General features: G+C 40.8%; 1 protein-coding gene across 2 annotated transcripts in view; it reads right to left on the reverse strand.

Annotated features, from left to right (window-relative positions):
* Positions 1-20,459, reverse strand: part of MYO10 (myosin X) — a 179,115-nt gene that overhangs the window by 64,345 nt on the left and 94,311 nt on the right. The window contains exons 5-18 of one of the 2 annotated variants that reach the window (XM_081131248.1): positions 17,809-17,943; positions 16,018-16,142; positions 15,507-15,520; positions 15,303-15,387; positions 14,627-14,730; positions 6,673-6,802; positions 5,183-5,301; positions 4,403-4,549; positions 4,126-4,226; positions 3,947-4,013; positions 3,324-3,416; positions 2,821-2,889; positions 2,312-2,394; positions 124-232 (exon numbers count right to left, since the gene is read on the reverse strand). In XM_081131248.1, coding sequence (XP_080987374.1) covers positions 124-232; positions 2,312-2,394; positions 2,821-2,889; positions 3,324-3,416; positions 3,947-4,013; positions 4,126-4,226; positions 4,403-4,549; positions 5,183-5,301; positions 6,673-6,802; positions 14,627-14,730; positions 15,303-15,387; positions 15,507-15,520; positions 16,018-16,142; positions 17,809-17,943 — 1,381 coding nt within the window. Of the gene's footprint in view, positions 1-123; positions 233-2,311; positions 2,395-2,820; positions 2,890-3,323; positions 3,417-3,946; positions 4,014-4,125; positions 4,227-4,402; positions 4,550-5,182; positions 5,302-6,672; positions 6,803-14,626; positions 14,731-15,302; positions 15,388-15,506; positions 15,521-15,970; positions 16,143-17,808; positions 17,944-20,459 lie in introns of both variants that reach the window. The other variant, XM_081131247.1, reaches the window with a different exon arrangement.

The raw sequence follows: 20,459 nt of genomic DNA on the forward strand, positions 1-20,459 counted from the left end.
TCTGGTTTAAAGGATGATATAAAAGAAAAGCACAGGCTCATGGAGCTCTTGCTCCTAATGCCTATTTTCAATTCCTAAATGACAATAACGACGAAGTCATCAAAGCCAGCAGCAGAGACTAACCTTGAACTGTGAGCTGACCGTGGGCCGCCGGTGTTTGCTTCCACATTTCAAGGTGTCCTGGTTATTGCGGCTTGAAACGTGTTCAAATAGGTCATAGATGAAGTCGAATCTGTGAGAGTGAAGAGCGGAGGACCATGAGGGGCACACACCCAATTATTAGGTGCTAGATGACTGTAATTAAAATGCATTTTCCCACTGACAGTAACACACCGAGGCCTGGAACAGCTAAGACAGCTTCCAAAGATTTCAAACCAACCACTGCCACAGGGCGTTAGGTACTGAAAAAAAATGTGGCTGCCTTCAGAGCACTAGAGTCTTGCAGAAGAACAGTGGCTTGTGATGAAAGTGACAGGCAGCCCAGGGTGACATGCCAGTTACGAGTGCTGTGCTTTCCAGAGCACCCCCTCAAGCTTCTGTAGCCTTGATTTCCCTGCCTGTAGGAGGGACACATTTGTTTTGCTCATCTCACAGTGTTGCAATATCCAATCAGTCAGCAATAGAAAGGTGCTGACTCTAGAGTGAGGGGCAGACTAGGGTTCAAATTCTGCCTCTGCTACTGCCTGGCTGTGTGATTGGGCAGGATGTTCGTCTCTCCAGGACTCAGTATTTCCATCTGGAAAATGGGGGTCATTTTACAATTTATCCCATAACTCTAGGTGAAATGAAATGTGAAAATGTACAAAAGGCTGAGCAGGGTGCCTGGCAGATGGTAAGTGCTGATGTTGGTAGCTGTTACTATTACTAAAAAGTTGTATAAGAATTCATTGTCCCTATTAATAAAATCAAAGGCTTCTCAATAACTTTTTATCTTCCTTGCATGGAAGTCGCTATGGGCTGTAAAGTGGGGGGCGGTTTGGTGGCTTCACTGAGACCAGGCAAGATGGGGACAACGTCTGGGCATCCACACCTCCTGAGGTGGTAATGCCAGCTCCTCCCATCAGTTCTCACTTGGCCCCAGCCCTTCTTCAGTTTTGTTCCAGGTGCTATGTCATGCTCGCTCTGTGAAGTTCTCCAACAGTGGTCTGAGCACTATGGAGAAAAGCTTTGGTTCCATGACAGTGTCACAGATGTCGAAGGTGAAAGAGTAGAGTGAGCCCAAGCCCCTCAGTTTGCAGAGAGAAACCTGGGGCTGAACCAGAAAGTTCTTTAGTCCAATCACAAAACCACTTTATGTGTGAGAGTGAATTGCCATCTTGCTGAGCTCCACACCTGTGAGCTTCTCACTACAACAAAATGTTTCCATTTAACATCAAGACACTACTTTTATTTAAAGGTATCACTTTAAACCTAATAACTAAGGAACTGCTTTGGCAAATAACACGCTATGGTAATTTTTAAAATACTGCCATTTTTACAGGTCTAAAACCTCATCTAAAAGTAAAATGGTTGACCATGTTGTAAATAGGGAATCTTCAGATAAGAGAGTTAAAACACATCTAAAGACTGAACGCTTCCAATTCTGAGCTTCTAAGCTGACACCTTAGATGGGCGCCCTTCCGCTCAGGTGATATTATCTAAGTGACAGGGTGGCCACCTGGCCTTGACACTCCTAAAACGTTATTTAAACAACGTTTAAATAATTGGGCTACCTTCCTTCCTTACATATTAAAAATTTATTTCTGTTATAGATTCACTTTGGACCTGACACAGGTATTGAAAGCTTTAATGCAGGGTTATTTTCCTCCCTCTCTCTCTCACAAAGCCTCCTGGTTTAACATATACAAATAGCTAAACTCATCAACTATTGATTTAATGGTGTGAATCTACAATTCATGAGTGAATACCTGAATGTGTAATAAATTTATAATTTTAGCTGAATTAATATCTTTTTATTTTTCTTGACAGGCTTTACGCTAAGTAGAGACAGAGAGGTGCTACAAACCCAAGGCTGAGATCAATTTAACGGCAGCTCTGAGCTTGTCCTGAAGAACATAGTCATACTGGTTAGGATCTTAGGTTCCTGAGCCAAGCAGACCAATTAAAACCAGTGGGATTATGGGCAAGTCACTTAACTGCTTCAAGTCTCAGTTTCCTCATCTGTATAACAGGATTAATAATAGCACCTAAATCGTGGATTTGATGTTCTTATAGCACCTCATTAAATGGTAGTCACTGCTATTTGTGTATTTTATATCTCTTGGTCATTTTATTCCTTCCTAATGATGTCTTAGGGGGGAGGTTGACATACCGGCTTTCCCTTAGCAAGTTCAGAAGATCATCTCTAAAGGTATCCCTGTTCTTCTCCAAGATGCCCCGGACATCATACTGAACCTGGTTTTAAAAAACAAATGCGAGAAGGCAGACTTGATCAAAAGAGTAATTTCAGGTCATAAGAATGGAGACTCCCTTTAAAGAAAGACCCATGAGCCCGGCCAGAGTGGCTCAGCTGTTGAGCATCAACCTAGGATCCAGGAGATGGCGGTTCGATTCCAGCAGGGCACATGCCGGGGTTGTGGGCTCGATCCCCAGTAGGGGGCGTGCAGGAGGCAGTAGGTTAATGACTCTCTCATCATTGATGTTTCCATCTCTCTCTCTCCCTCTCTCTCCCTCTCTCTGAAATCAATAAAGACATATTTAAAAAAAGAAATACCCATGAAAAGAAGTCATACCAATATATTTATGAATGGCCTCTGAAAGAACTATTTCTCTAAATACCAAATGGGCAAACGTCAATAAGGACCTTAATTAAGAAGTTACCTCTCCAGCGTAGTGTTTCACTCCAAAATTGTTGACTGCAACTCTGGGCTTCACGTAAAAGTGGTTATTCTAATAAAAAACAAACACAAATGCCTACTTTTACTTATTGATTTCCACTGAGTTCCAGAGAAAACTAACTACACCAGACAGTGAAAACAATTTCAAAACCGGTCATATATGAGACACAGCAGGTGATACACTTAATGAAAACCATGTCCCTCTCATCTGTGTCATTACAGTAGATTAAAAATATAAAATTCTACACTCATAAACTAAACGTGGGCATATTGACAAACAGTTCCCAATATATCCCTTTGGCTCATTTTAATTTAGTTCTAGCAATCAAAGAAGAACTCCACTGGTTTGAAATAAAAAAAATTAAATGTGGGAGGCATGCAGGGGGTGGGGGTGGGGGGCAGCACTGAAATATTTCAAATGCAATCTCAATCTGCAGATGTGCTATCCAGACAGAACTAAGAAAAAATTGGCAGGTCTTGACATACAGCATGTTGATTGTGTAATTTCTCCAATAAGGTGCTGTCTGTGGCTTGAGGAAAATGGCTTTCTTCATTGATAAGGGCCAGGAGACCAAGTTTCTAGAAGAGGGAAGAAAGGTTAAATGAATTAAAAGTTGAATGTATGCTTCAAAATATTTTAGACCTTCTTTCCTCTCCACTCTCTATCTAATAGGTGGTTAAAAGAAAAGGCACAGTAATTTCTTCATTGAAAAAATTAAGAATAATACTATGAAGAAATACAATAAATTTAAATTCCACATAAACACAACAGAATTGAACCCACCACAATTTCGCAGACAAAACTTTTACAACTGGCCAGTCTACTACCAGCACTGGCAAGGCTTTGATGCTGACCTCAAGTCTACGTGAAGAGAACTTGCACGCTGCCGATCCTAAAATACCGAGCTCAAGGAGACAATAGTCTTATGGCAGCCAAGTATTTAAACCCAACCTTGCGCATTTACATTAATGTTTCCAAATGGTCCATTGTGTCCTGAACATTCACATCTTTGATGTGCGTGTTCACACAAGCTATTTCGTTCCCATAAATATGAATCAGCCCAGCTGGACACCCTTGGGACTGAAACGGCTCTTCCACAATACATTACCTTCTCGATCAAGTCCAGGCACTCGCCATTGTCTATCCAGTCAATATCTTCCCACACTAATCCTTCCCTGCAGAAAGGTTAAAATAAAAAGGGCTGAGCTATAGTAACACATAGCTTTAAAACTATCTAATGTAGTGGCTGATTTTTTAAAATCGAAATAGAATTCCATGAGCGCTTACCTGCTATATTCTAGTTGTTCTAAAGAAAAAATATGCTTGTTGAAATATTCCTGAAGTTTCTCATTTGCATAGTTTATATTGAACTGTTCAAAGTGATTAACCTAAGGGAAGAAACCATTAAAAAAGTACTTTTAGTGCTCTCACTATTATATGTAAAGGTGAAGGGGGGGGAAATCTGCAGAAAAAAGTTATCAGTGTTTGTTACAAAAGTTTTGTTGAAGATCAGCCAATAAGTGGATAGAAAAGAATTCATGTGTCCCACCTGTCGGAAGCATACCTCAAAGTTTTCAAATCCGAAGATGTCAAGAATGCCAATAGATTTAAAGTCGTCTTTGCCTTTGATCCTGCTGTTGATCTTCTTGATCACCCACGCGAAGCAGCGTGCATAAAGTGCCATGGCCAGGGAGTCTCTGCTGTCTATTGCCTGAGGGGGAGGAGACGTGGTCACTATTTCCTGGTGACAGGGCACAGCCCAGGCAGGCAAGGCCACCTGCCCACTGGGGAGTCCTTGGGAGACACATGCTAAACAGGGGTAGCACCCAACGTCAAGTAAATCAATACCATCTAGGAAAACATAGACTTGAAAGAAAGGATCAACTGGAGCTTGCTTAGTTACTTTATAGGTCTCACCAAGAATATCCTTAAATACTTAGTATAAGTATAAACCATTAAGTACTTAGTATATATTAGTACATATTTTTTTATTACTATCCTTACAAGAGTCCTCTGAAATAGGTATGATAATTATCCCTGTCTTACAGAGGAGGAAACTGAGGCACAGCGAACAAATCTCCCAAGAACAGATAGTAAAAGGTGGAGAGTCAGGACTCAAACTCAGGCCATCTGCAGCAAACAAAACCCTCTTAAAGACTCAGCTACACTGTCTCTTAGAAACAATTCAACAACCTTACCTATTCCCCTCCATGTGCATAACAATTTTGATTGTGAACCAAACTCATTTGAATGGTCTGTTGTAGTTACTTATTTGATTCAAAGCCATGGATCTGAAAACCCAGGAGTGTCATTTAAAACAAGTTTGATAACAAAACTCATGTACCTGCTGAACATTGAGAGGCGTGAGGATCTCTTCCCCCCTGAGGAACATTGATCTCTGGGTCAGGGCGTCCGTGAGCTGCGTCGGGTCCAGCCCAAGTAACTCTGCAGACCTGCCCAAGGCTGGAAAGGAAGAAGACAAGCATGGGCGCCCGGCCCCGAGAAGGACGGGGCCACGGGCCACGGGGCCATGGGACCCCGGGGGGGAAGCTCATCACATACTGCAACACGTTAAGGCAGAAAGCATCCCTCAGTCCCTCAGGCACAATTCATGGACACATTTTATTGTTAAGTTATTCATTCCTTTATCGAGCCCTAGGTTAGTAGCAAAGAACCTGGTGCTTGGACCAAGTATAGCCCGGAGACCCCAAGATTAGGGGGGTTCCCCAAGACCCTGTCGGAGGCTTGTGAAGTCATAACTATTTTCAATAATAATAATACTAAATGCTACTTGCTTTTTTATTCTCATTTCCTCACCAGTATATAGATGATTTTTCCAATGGCTACATGACCTGAGATATCTCATCAAAATAAATGCAAAAGCAGGTGTGAGAACCCAGCTGGCCTCTATTATATTACATATTAAAGAAACTTGCAAAAATGTAAGACATTACTCTTCTCACTGTTTTGGTGAGGTTTTTTTGGAAAATAGTCTTAAATAAAAATATTATATTTTAATATGAAAAGGGTTTGTTATGGTCATTTTGGAATTAATTTTTTTAATGCCTGTCTTAATTCCTAATGTTATAAACATCAACAGATAAGACTCACATTTTTAAAAGAAGCTCTCTGGGGTTCTCCATGATGCTAAGATTATTACAAGGTGCTGGGACCAAAGGTTTGAGAACCACTGACCTGCAGCACTGGGCTCCTCCAGAGCCATTTGTGCTCTAGCTCATCAAGTTCCCAGCCTCCACGCCCCCGTATACAGCTTCCATCAGAACAGTTTAAAAACAAATACATAAACCACTCCAAGAAAACGACCACTGACAGAGCTATGCGCACATTAACTCATTTAATCTTGCCAACGCATCTCGGAGGACTGCAGGGACAAGCAGCTGCTGGTGTTAGGGGACAGATAACCCGGGAAACAGCTCGAGGCAGCGCAGGCTGCGGATCAAGCATCTGGCCTGGAAACTACCATCCCACCCATCACACTACCCACCACCCAACAGCCACGGAAAACTACGGCGACACTGCCCCGGCTCGGCCCATTTTTCCTACATCTCCTCCTCATTCCTCGGCTTTCCTCTTCTTCGGCCCACTTTCCCTTTCTTCGCAGGAGCAAGGACACAGCCACCATCCCACGGGGGGGTGAGGCCCCTGCGCCAGCGGACAGTGCAGAGCAGTACAAAGCTCTGGGGCTCTTTACGTCGGGTCAGAGGGCTCTTTCTGCAAAAGGCCGGACGCTCACTATTTCAGGTCGAAATTCCCTACGAGGAAAAAGCCAAGGGAGGAAGGAAGGAGGGGCCGGGGAGGGAGCGGCGGCCTTACCCGTTTTGAAGGAAACCTGCGCCCCGCCGGCAGTGATAAACTCGATGTTCCCCAGATGCAAGATGCCAGCCAGCAACCTCAACACCTCCCGCACCTCCTCCTTGCTGAACTGCATCACCCCCATCGCCGTCTACAAGGAAAGCAACGTGTTTCCTTTTTTATGGTGTTTTTTATCATAATAAAGAAAATGGAAAAAAATGCTCAGTGCTCAATAAAACTATTAGGTATTGTTCTAACGGGCAAGAAGACAAGAAACAGATGCATGACCACTTTTAGGTGATGAAGACTTTACACAGGTACACAGAAAAGGATATGACGTTAACAAACGTAGGACGCTGAGAGACCCCAATCGCTGAAATAAAATATGTGCCTAATGTACAAGCCTCCTAGTTATGCCACAGAAAATGACCTAAGAGAGTCACAATAATGACAATGACAAAGAAATACTTTCTTCCACAGATATCAAGGCATAATGGGATATTTCTTTTATTACACATAAAAAATCAGGGGGGGCATTTGGGAGAGGTAAGACTTCATTAGAGTCCTCCAGGGTAAACTTGGGCTTGTCTTCCTGGTTATAAAAGCAGCAGGGACCCCAGGAGGGAGAGTAAAATTCTGGCAGGAACTCTACAGTTGGGAGAGTCTCTTGATCTTTTCATAACAGGTACTGATGGAACTATGAATGCATCTGGGTCTATCTCCCCAAGATGTTCATCACTAGTTTTCACTTCTTCAAAAGGTTTGTAAGGTGTTATCGTGGTCTCTGGATAGTAAATGGAACTTAACATAATGCTGTTTTGGGAAAAATAAAACTAAACAAGCACTTACTATAGGGGCTTTGTTCCCAGCAAGTATCTAAACAACTTTAGCCAGGTGTCTTCTCAATCATATCTAAGATTTGCACATTTCCTATTGGGATTTAGGAGCCATACCCATGTCAGAAATACTGCCCCCCCCCCAAACACACAACTGAGGACAGAACTGGCGACAATACTGCTGAAAATGACCTACAAGGAGGACTTGGACCTGAAATCACTGCAGTGACCACAGGACACGGGGAGAAGGAAACCATGCACCACTTTGAAGCAATAGAAATGGCCAAAGGAAACAACTGGGGATTTTTAAATGTGACACGTATAATTTCTTTACAAGGAAAAAACAATGAAGCTGAAACAAAGGGCAAAAACAATAGGGAAACAGAATTAAAAGAAACAAATGTAAGGGAAAGAGCAAGAGCTATACTGGGAGATACACAAGCAACAAAAATAAAATAGGCCCTTCTTACAGAGGAAGTGCAAATCCACAGAGAATATTCTCCTTCGCAGAAACGAAACGAGCCAATTAAAGAAAATCGGAGATCACATCTATTAAATTAGCAAAACATTTCTGAAAGATTAACCTAAAATTGGTGAAACTGGGCTATTTTGGCATTGACCATTAGTACTATAAGAGTATAATCTTTTTGGAAAACAAGATTATGTGGCAGCACTGTGCTGGGCCACATGGGTACACAATCTTACAATGTTCAGAGAGGCCAAGGCACTTTCCCAGGGTTGCACAACCAAGATTCAAAGTCAGGCTTAACAATCCAAAGTCCAGGAACTTATTATCTATTCAACTTTATTACTTTCCAAGGACATTAAAAAAAGAAAGAAATCTCCCGGGTAATCTCCCATACCTTCAATGATGATAATTTGTTCCAAGGAAAATGTCAACAACAATAACGTTTTGTAAAATTTCACTACAGTGTTGTCTTAACACTTTCAGAGAAAAAGAATTCTAATATCCTATAATTAGACAAGTAAAACAGTAAAGTTAGAATAGTGTATAGGTTTTTAAAAATGTTTTTATTGATTTTTTTAGAGGTAGGGAGAGGGAGAGAGAAACATCAATGTGAGAGGGAAACATCACTCAGCTGCCTCCTGCACGCCCCCTGCTGGGGATCGAGCCCACAACCCAGGCGTGTGCCCTGCCCGCAATCAAAGCAGAGACTTTTTGGTGCCTGAGACAATGCTCAACCAACTGAGCCACACTGGCCAGGGCTAGTGTATAGATCTTAAAGGAAATTCTAAGCATCATATAGAAACATGATGATATTTTGCTTTAAGCAAAAACTAAAAATTATATTTTTTAACTATAACTAATAAAATCAGGATGTGAAGAGAACTTCAAAAATAAAAGTATTTTAGTGTGGGCAGGCTTATAAACACTGTGCTCTATCATGTCCTTCCATGCTGTTGACATATTTTTTAACAACAAATGAGATTATTAATGGGTGAATGGATACACAAATTGCTCTCTATTCCATGGGCTACTACTTACCATAAAAAGAAACGGATTGTGTTACGTGGGGTGTGGATGAGTGAAAGAAGGTAGACACAGGAGAATACATTCTGTGCGATTTCATTTACACAAAATTCTACAAAAAACAAGTCTATACTGTGTACAGCGACGGAAAGATCAGTGGTTTCCTGGGGCTGGGGTGGGGTAGCTGGATTGCCCTGGTAGGAGCACAAGGAACTTTTAGGGCATAGAATTGCCCTTCATGTTAATTGTGGTTGTGTAAATTCAAAACTAATGAAATGTATACTTTAAATGGGAGCATTTTATTTTATGTGCATTGTATCTCAATAAAGTTGATTACAAAAAAGAAAAAGACCATGAATTATTTAATGAAGGGTGAGAAGAATCATTTCATGGGTACAAACAGAAATTGATGCAAAAATAAGAAGTTATTAGTCAAGTGTTTATCAATAAAAAAGGCCTATGGAAAAATAATTATTCAAATGTACTTATTCTAGAGGCAAAGAAACATGGCTGAGAAATACAGAACAACCTATTATGTTCAAGACTTTAAAACAGTGGTCAGGATCAAATCAGACATCAGCAAAATAATTACAAAGCACCTACACTGTGCAATAGTATTTTCTTTTTCTATGATGAAAATTTTCCTCATATTATGACACATTCAATACTAATTTATAAAAATGTTCTAAGCTCGTCTTAGAATGACCACAGAAATGAAAACCTGCACTGTTTTAAGTCACCTACCTGGACTTTAAACATCACTAAAAGAAACAAGATTTTTGAAAACTCAGTTTAGAGTAGCAGAAAATTTCAAACTGTCAAATGAAAAATATCAAAAGGTGACCTATGAAAAAATTCTTGGTTAAGTACTGAGAATACATACAAAGATTATACGTGGAGATATGAAAGCAGAAGGATAAAAGGTGCTTACTTCATTAATAAATTTGTGACTTCTTTACTTTCAAGTCTAATTCCAAGTGAATTAATTAGTGAGAAGTGTGGTGATAAGTGGTAATTGCATTAATCACCCCATGGGGAAATTTAATGGCTGCAACCAATTATCGCCCGAGTGGGTGTGGGTGCCAAAACTGCTAGCCTGAGCCTCCATCCATTGTCTCTTACTGTCCTATTTACGATATTTTTAGTAGCAATCTCCACCCTCTGGCAAGAGTAGCACTTTAAGGTTTATTATAATTATCTTATTTTCTCAACAATAGGGCTCAAGACTTAAAAAAAAAAACAACCCTGGGAAATTCTCAGTATAGTTCAGAAACGCTAAACAGCAATTTAGTTATAAAGCTGGCAAGAAGTTAGACAAAATATTTTCAATAAAGTCTTAATTAAGCCCATAAAAATTAAATGTTTGTGAAAGTGTGTGGGGGGGAGTAAGGGTGACAAATATGTGATATGGTCCCAACCATTAAGAACTGAAGGAAGCTAGGTTGTCCCACTAGAAAGAAATAGAGAAGAGCGGAGAATTGAGGGTAGTTTATTGCCAAAAAGGTGCATCTGCTCAGGGTCTCAGAAGTCAGCTATGAAAGGCTCCATTCAAGAAGGCAAAGGGACCACACATTAACCTTGAACAAATGCTACGACAGAAATGGTGGAAGCTACTCTGGCCATAGTCAATTATTACAATAATTTAATAATTTACTATATAATGTTATGTTATAGCAAGGCCATATGATGCTATTTTATAATATAAAATTTGCTTAGGCTCCAAAGTTTTCCATCACTGAAAGAGACTGTTTCCAAGCTTGGCAAAATCAAGGTTATCAAGTCAGCCCTTTAAATTTTCATAAAATCTGACTCAATAAGGCATGAATGTGTGTATATGTATACATGAGCTCACACCATTAAAAACCCATGGACATGACCAGTAAGGCCGATATGGTGAGGAAGTCCCAGAGTGGCCCATGGCCAGGAACAGTGTAAAATATTCAATACTGTGGAGTAAGAAAATAATAAGATTATGGCTCAAAGATTTGCTGTATCTCACACACATTTCATCAGCCACCACCCTGGTGGGTCAATGCAGGTGACAGAATAAATTAGTTGTTACTATTGACTTGAAATAGCTTTTCATCCTGACAGATCAATTAAGAGGCAATTTGAAAGGCTGCATAAAAAATAGCCATGAAATTTAGCAGGTCACTGTCCCTGACCCAGGAAAATCTACGTCTCCCTAAAACTGCTCAGGATACAGGTACTTGTTTATATCAATGTCACAGGTACTTACTTATATTAATGGCATCAGTTGATGCCAATGATGAATTCTAAAAATACATGAATTCTCAATGAAATAAGCAAAATTCTTAAAAGATTCTATTGCCTGAGTACATTGACATTGAAGTTGATAAAAAAGAAAAGTGACTTTTTAGTAGCTACAAATGAACACCAGCCCTGGCCAGATAGCTTAGTTGGTTAGAGCATCGTCCCAATATGCCAAGGTTGCAGGTTCAATCCCGGTCAGGGCACATACAAGAATCAACCAATGAGTTCATAAGTAAGTGGAACAACAAATTGATCTCTCTCTCTCTGAAAAAAAAAAAAAATCAATTTAAAAAAAATGAATTCCAGAGGTCACATATTCCTACATATTTATAGAAGTAAATTCTCTCCATTAGCACCTTAACACACTCTACAGACAAATGTCCTTGAGCCCCAACAGAATGTGGTCCCTTTCCTTCCTTCAATCCCCAAACCTCTGAGAAAAGGAGCTTTATGGAATTCAAATATGAAGATAAAAATTTAAGTGGTATTTGCTGTTGGAAGGAAATATTGTGACAAATTACATAAAAAACAGCAGTGTGATCTGTTTCGGTTGTTTTCAGCAGAACGCAGGATTATGTGGTTTGCTCGCTCTGTCTCCCCAGTGCCTGGCACACAGCAGATGAACATACAAAACCAACTCCAGCCAGAAGAGTGTGGTGTCTTCTTAATCATTTCTGTGTCACTCCTGGTTACAGAGTGCTGCTCAAGGCAGAAAGATGGGCTGGCTGGTACTGATAATGATACTTATATTTCTATATTATAGAATTATGATTTTTAGGAATATAATCACAGTATCATTATAAAGTTGACATTTGTTGTAAAATTGTAACGGAGAGAATGATAAAGACTAAAATACAATCCTAGAATTCTGCTTCATGAGGTAACATTTTTAGTATACTGTGTTCCAATATTTTTCTGTGTATACAATTGCTATATGATGCATATAAAGGGTGGGGCAAATGTAGGTTTACAGTTGTTGGTATGGAAAAAATACAATCATTAATAAATAACAATACAAGAATAAACTGTTTTGAGTACTCACCACTGTAAACCTACTTTTGCCCCACCCTGTATATATAATGCTTATTTAAATAAAGATTATAGTGTTGCATCTTGCCTTCCTCACTAATGTAATAAGCAAGTTTTCCATATTATTAAATATACTTGAGTATGTGTTTTGGTTGCTGCAGTGGATCTTACTTTATGGATATAACAAGTTATTTAAGCCATTCTCCAATTCATTATTTTGTAGGTTTAGGGGGAAAGAATCTTATTTTTTATAGAAAAGAATATCTTTCCTCCTTTCTGAAAAGCTGCTCATTTATTTTCATTTCTTTTTTGACTACATGGCCTAGAACTTCCAGAAGTAGTGTCAATAATAAGAAAAATCACATGTTCCTGATTTCAACAAACACCAGCTAAGCAGTCGTTGACATTTCTGATGGGTCCATACTAAAAGGTAAGCGCACAGTAAATATTAAGGATCTATCAATAGAATGCTTAAAAGTTTGTTGTTTACACTCATGAAGCCAAATACATGTATACATTTTCCTTCCTTTCTAGAAAACAAAGCCTTTCATCATAAGACCAAATTTCAAATGTCAAAACCTATCATTTCAATTTAAAAATAAAAGCTAGCAATCACTGAAACTGGGACAGGCTCCAAAAGTTAACTTGCAGCTAACAGAAAGAACGAGCAGCTCTAAATCAGAAAATGCTGCCCCAGGAGGAAAGCCACCAGAGCCCTTCTCCACTCAGGCCAAGGGAGGCGGGATGCCCAGCGCCCCCTAGCGGCCAGCTGGCTAACCGATTTCACCTGCAGTGAACCGACCGGGGTAATTATGAGTGTCTGTCACTAGGAACAACATCCCTCTATCACAGAGCAGTGTTGGCCAACTTCCAGAAAGAAGCAGAATATTCTGTTGAGAATTTTGGCATCTATGTTCACCCGGGATATTGGCCTGTAATTCTCTTTCTTTGTATTATCTTTGTCTGGTTTTGGTATCAGAGAAATGCTGGCTTTGTAGAATGAGTTTGAAAGTATTTCTTCCTCTTCAATTTTTTTTGAATAGTTTCAGGATAGGTACTAATTGATCTTTAGGTAGAATTCCCTTGTGAAGACCTCTGGTCCTGGGCTTTTGTTTGCTGGGAGTTTTTTTATTACTGTTTCAGCTTCGTTGCTAGTAATTGGTTTGTTCATATTCTGCTTCTTCCTGGTTTCATCTTGGAAGGCTGTATGTTTCTAAAAATTTATCCATTACCTCTACATTGTCGTCACAGCATTTTTTAATGACCCTTTGTATTTCTGTGGTGTTGGCTGTAATCTCTCCTCTTCCATTTTCTGGCTTTATTTGTATTCTCTCTCTTTTCTGCTTGATGAGTCTTGCTAGAAGCTTGCTAATTTTATTTACCCTCTCAAAGAACCAACTCTTAGTTTCATTAATCTTTTCTACTGTTTTTATTTTCTATTTCATTTCTGCTTTGATCTTTATATTTCCTTCCTTCTGCTTACTTTGGGTTTATTTACAACAGCCAAGATAGGGAAGCAACTAGGTATCCACTGATATCAGTAAAGAAAATGTGGGGTGTGTGTGTGTACACACACACACACACACACACACACACAGGAATATTATGCAGCAACAAAAAAAAGAATAAAATCTTGTCATGTGTGACAACATGGATGGATCTAGAGGGCATCATACTTAGCGGAAAAGTCAGAAAGAGAAAAACAAATACCATATGGTTTCACTTAGGATGTGGAATCCAAAAACAATACAAACAAACAACAAAATCAGACTCACAGAAACAGAGACCACAGGGATAATTACCAGAAGGGGGGAAGGGGAATACAGTCAATAATATTGTGGTAAGTTTACATGGAGATAGATGATTACGAGAATTAGCAGGGTGATAACATTGTAAGATAAAAACGTTGAATCACTATATTGTACACCTGAAACTAATATAAGCAATATAAGACTGCATATCAAGTATACTTAAATAAAAATAAATTTTAAAAAAAGAAGAAAAAATAAAGCAAAATAGAAAAAATCCTGAGACAGGTCTTTTTTGCAACTCAACAAAAATAAGAATGAGTTTTCATATTTATTCTAACACAAGATCTTTCAGCAAAGAGAGTAATTCAGTAAATGAATTGTGAATGGAGAAAATTTGAGTAATGAGGACAGTTTAGGGAACCAAAATAAAATTGGGAAAGAAAAAAAAATACTGTTCTCAGACAGTGGTGCAAATGCAATTACTTCTGTTTTTATTTTAGAAAATTTTGGAAACAGAAAATAAAGCCTGTCTTTTTAAAATTTATTTTACTTTTTGGTCACTCCTTATAAGGAAAAATAAGAAAGTAACTTACAATAACTTCCCTAAAGGACTCCTGATCACTGATTGTCTTGTCTTCTACACATCTGGATTGATTCAAGTAGTGGTAGTTTTCTGGCGCAGATAAATAAAATTCTTCTACAAAAGGCAAAGAAAAACATAACATCAATACCTGGCTGGCCGAATCTCAGTTTTCATTCTGTGATGTTAAAATCAAGTACATAAATAGTTCTGTGCTAATAGTCCCCTATAAGATAAAGTCCTCTCTTAATCATCAGATACGGGAAATAGAAAGAATTTAATGAAACTAAGTGGGATGGTAGATAATGTTACTGAAAAAAAAAATCAACGAGTATCCTGTTTTGATTGTTTTCTCTTAAAAATCGAATGTTCAGAAATTAGTTTTATTCGGGTGTAGGTTCAAAGTAAAACCGGTTGTAATACATTATATATATTTTCATAAATATTCTTTAAATCAGAAGAGCACCAAGATTCCAAAAACAAACACAAAATTTAAGATTTCCCTATTGATGACTTTCCCTGTGCATTATTTGGCTGTAAAAGGAACTCAGTATCGTTCGATATTCTCACACATTTGGCATCGATTGGCGGAATATCAACAAAGTCCAAAGAGACGCCTTCTGGCGTGGGCGGGTTTACAGGGAAACCAGCGGCCAGCAGTCCCCTCTGCTGCTGGGCCGCCTGCTCACCTCTCTGCTCCCGCTCCAGCCCTGCCAGCAGTGCATAGAATATGTGGTAATTCCTCTCCCCAGGATTCTGCCTTACTACTCGGTTCTGCGGAAATAAATCAGATTTCTATTCAGAGACGCTTCCCCTGCTTAATGAACACAAACCAATAATTTCTGAAAATTGTGACTGTGACAGAAAATGTGAATTAAATCATGTTTACTTACTTTTTCTAATAAATCTTCATGTGAAAAGCAATGGCAAGTCAAGGAACAAAACCAGGATATGACCCACTTAATTAGTCTTTAATTTTCTGTTCTGTTACCCAGATAATTACAATGGCCCATTCCTCTGACACTGAGACGTCCAGAGCCAAAAGATAAGCCCTCAAAGCACACACTATCTCACCTAAATCCAATTTCAAACATGACCCGTGGCACCCTACGACGTGCCAAACGATTTGGCAGAATTTATTTCAAACAACAAACAGCTGATGTTTGATCATGAATCCATTTTTTTCAGATTATGGACATGATATCAGAGATTTCCAAAAGAAAACTGGTTCTTTATCTCCTAGAATAACTGATAGGCCATTCATAGTAATCTTAGAGCAATAACTAGGTAGGAAGAACCAGATAGAAATGTTTTATTTACATTCTTCACCTGTCCTTATGATAAGAACAGTTTCTACCTGTGGAGTCGAATACTGTAGACAAAAAACTAAACGAAACAGGATACAATCTACAATCCTCCCGCCCTGAATGTTGCCCTTCTGGCAGATGCTCAGCTGAACAAACTTCCCGAAGCGACTGGAGTTGTTGTTGTAGACGGTCTTGGCGTTGCCGAAAGCTTCCATGATGGGGCTGGAAAGAAGTCAGGACAGCGGTGAGTGTCAATGAGGGTAGCTCTAAACACGGCAAGGACGCTCCCCGCGAAAGTCAGGTTACACAAGGCCAAGGACAGTCTGAAATCGGGAGGACCAACGTTGGGTGATTACGTTCCCTTAGAGAAGAGCCAGACTCTCCAAGCACCTGCTGCAATGGGTTTATTGGGGACATCCACCTTGAAGGAGAGCTCTCACGGCTGGTTGTGCGGGTACAGGATGCCATACAGAGCGAAGGAGGCCACGACACCCGTCCCTGCACAGGTTAGCTTGGGCTTATGTACACCAGCCAGGGGCTGCACAGAAAAAGCCCCTATTGCAATTCCAGGGACTGAAAAAGTCCAGTCCTGAAAATTCTGCCCATTTGTTGTATGTCCTGGGAGCAACTCATTTAGCTTCTTTGGGTCTTCTCTAACTTTAACATGTGGTTAGGCTAGATCAGGGGTCAGCGAACTTTTTCTGTAAAGGAGCAGATAATAAATATTTTTGGATTTTTCGGGCCATGGGGTCTCTGTTGCAACTACTCAGCTCTGCTGTTAGAGCTTGAAAGCAGCTATAAATGATCTGTAAACAGCCCAGCTGGCATAGTTCAGGGGTTGAGCATCGACCTATGATCCAGGAGATCATAGTTCGATTCCTGGTCGGGGCACATGCCCAGGTTGCTGCCTCGATCCCCAGTGGGGGCCGTGCAGGAGGCAGCCGATCAATGACTCTCTCATCATGGACGTTTCTCTCTCTCTCTCTCCCTCTCCCTTACTCTCTGTAAAATCAAGAGACATATTTTTAAAAATTTAAAAAAAGATCTGTAAACAAATGAGTGTCTGTATTCCAATAAAATTTAATTTATAAAAACAGGCTACAGGGGGGAGATGAAAACATTCAGGAGATGAACGGTGGAAATGGCTGCAGAGCAATGTGAATGTACCTGATGCCACTGCACTGTACACTGAAAATGTTTCAAGTTATAAATTTTATGCAACGTATATTTTATTACAATTAAAAAAATAAAGTTTGAATGCTAAAAAGCCAAAACCAAACCAACCAAAAAAAAAAAACAAAAACCGGCTGCAGAATATAGACTAAGTTTGTAGACTCCTAGATTAATTTCTAAATAATAGGATCTATGAAGTCCCTACAGATTCTAAAATTTTGTAAGGCACAAATCAGATACTGGGTAACTGCATATTTTAAAGAAAATTCCAGATGATACCTCCCCACTCAGCCCTCTTTCAAGTCATGAGGCTCACTGGCATCAAACAGATCAGTGATCTTCTGCCACACGAAGCTATAAAAATGCCCCCTGCTTACATGGCACTTCCAGAAGGCAGAATGCGGAACAGGAGCTCACTCCTCTCCACGCTGAGACCCCTGTCACTCAGGGGCTGGAGGCTGACATTTCCACTGATAACAAGGCCTCCCAAAAGCTAGTCAAGGACTCGGGTAGAAGGAGGCCTCCCCAACTCAAACCTGGCCCACGGGTGGCTGCTTGGGTTATTAGAAATCGCTATGTGCATGTCAAGACTTCTCCTTGAGGAAAAAGAAAGAAAGAGAGAACACAGACCCACTAGTTTTAACTCTTCCTTAGGCCACACAGTGAGGAAAGTGAACCCTATTAGCTGGAGACAAGGAACACAAGGAAGAAATACCTGCTTTCAAGAATGGCTTGCTCAACACAGGATGTCTTCTCCTTCAAAGAGAGTTCCAAAGACTGTTGGCTGATGACAGATAAAAACTTGAGGATCAACTTGGTGCTTTCAGTTTTACCTGCCCCGCTTTCACCGCTGAAAGACAAAAGGCAGAAGTTTGTGCTTCTAAGTATCAATTCTTTTACAAAAACCACCTTGGCCAATGTCACTGCAATCTGTCCTCTGAACAAATGCTGAAAGGTGGAGACAGCTCAAAATGCCTGTTTCAAGAGCTGAGTTAAATGAAAGCAGAAGTCCTTTGTCCCGCGGGCCACAAAGGGCACAGGAGATCAACAGAACTACCTTTGCTAAGGTTCGGTTATGAGATGGACAGTGCCTGTCGCGGGAGGGAAGGTCTACACCCCGGACACCTCCACGGTGCCGGGCTGGTCGCCAGCACTCAGGGAAAATTTGTTAAATGAGTAAGCACATTAACATTATGTTTCTGGGGAACTTAAAGCAGGTAAATGTGCATAGAAACGCAATCAGTCATAAATATTATTGAGGGGATGAGTGAACCCCCAGGTCCCTGACCCACACCAAGGCATTTCATGCCCACGATTGTCCCGTGAGGGAGGCAGCGGCTCTGCGTGCAGTCAGAATTTGACACCAGGTCAGTCTGAGTCCAAAGTCCTGCAGAGACCGCACTTTAGTGCCCGTTAAGGAAAAGTGAACAAAGCGATGCAGAGGGAGGGGCCAATGGGAGACGGAATGAGGTACAAGCTGTGCTTTAAGGGACTGGCAAGCACCAGCCAGGCGGAGGAAAGAGACTGACTGATGACGACAACGTGAGCGAAAGCCCAGAAGCCAGATGAGCTTGGAAAGGCCTATAGGGCAGTGGGATTCCAGTTAGGTCAGTGGGACTGAGATGGGACTGAGTAGAGAGAAAAGGGCTAAAGGACTGAATTTCATCATTCAGAGGCACCTTCAGGAGATGGGAGGCCAAGACAGCTCATCAAAGTCACCCATAAAAAACACAGCTCTGGAGTTAACGCTCCAGGAGAGTGGGGTCACTCAGGAAGAGCAGCTGCTATAATCCAGGCATGTGACAGTAGGTCCTGGACAAATCCAGCTGGGCTGGAGCTGGAGGGATGGGATGGAGATGGAAGAGATCTGGACGGAGACACTCAGTTTTGTGTAAGGCACCATGCTTGGTACTGTGGGGAGAACAGAGGCAGTAAAAAGGCAGAGAACTTACCAAAAAAGTAAACCAAGGACATAAGTAACAGTACAGCAATACCAACAATATCACAAGGCAGCATGTTAATAATTGCTAAGTGCAGCTGGAGCTCATATAAACAGATGAGCTCCAGGTAGATGCTCACTGAGTGCCAAGACCTAGGAAGTGAGCATGAAAGAGGAATTTTGCTGAAAACTTGGTGAATGATTAAGCACATGAAATAAAAGAGAGGAAATGACTCAGAAATGACACCTTCTGTGCCCTGCTGGGTGCCACAGGCCCAGCCCATGGGGAATCTCTATCGGTCCAGGCCAACTGTAGTAATTCCATTCCCTTTGCAAGTTAGCCCTGGGCAGGTGTCAGGATTTTAGCCAAAGAGACTTAAAGCCAAGTGTGCTGAGGGCCCCTGGGGAGGTCTGCATGCACACCAAAGAGAACAGGCAGAAACAAAACCCCCACCCTTTGCTGCAGACAGCAAATACCTGGGAATCCACACCTATCTGAGATCATAAAGCAAAAGCCAAGAAAATCAGAGAAGCGCCCAGCAGGAGTGGCGGAATCCACAGCCCTAAAGCTGCCCGGTCTTGTGTTGTCTGAGATAATAAAGGCCATGCAAGTTAGGCAACTGTGGCTGGGTTTTCTGTTATCTGGCAACCAGAATCTCCCCAGTACTAGAGGCATTCAGCCGAGGATGCACTGAATGAGCAACACAGAAACCAAAAGAAAGTTGCAAGAAGAGATTTAAATAATTCTTGATATTAAAATGCAAAAATGTGCACAGGGGTGAACTGGGTGAAAATGAAGGGAAGGGAGAGAAGGGAAGGGAAGGGGAGGGGGAGGGGTCAGGATTCCAAAGAGAAAATATACCACCAAAAAAAAGCCCAATTAACAAGACTAATTTAAACCTCCAGTTAATTTAGCTTTGCTCACTTTGCACTGTGACTGCCTTACTGCTCCGATTTGAGCCTGTTGAATCTTTTCTACTTGGGCAGGGTAGTGACTCATTTATTTCACCTCCCCCTTATCCCAGCCACCATACAGCAGTAACTCCTGTGCAATTACGCTGTTATTACCTTCACTTAGAGCAAACATATCACTTATATCTCCAGCCCCACACTTTTCTCACTAGCCCAGGGCAATTTGGGTCCTAACCCTCAGCACCAACACGATTGCAAACAAACATGGGCTTTGGAGAAAACATGCTCCCTGAGATGAACCCAAGTGAGCTGATACTTTATAAAGATAATAGTGAAAGAGAAAAAGAAAAATAACCCAAAGTACTGACGTGGGGCCTCAAAGGCCATATCAAAAGTTTGGAGAATTTTATCACTGGCGGAAAGGGAAGTCACAAGACAGTTGTTAAGCAGGAGAGGGTCATGATCAGGTTGGAGGCTTTAAGGGAGGAAGTGGGGAGACAAGATGTGAGAAAGCA

The sequence above is a fragment of the Miniopterus schreibersii genome (assembly GCF_964146895.1).
Source record: "Miniopterus schreibersii genome assembly, chromosome: 3".
NCBI lineage: Eukaryota > Metazoa > Chordata > Mammalia > Chiroptera > Miniopteridae > Miniopterus > Miniopterus schreibersii.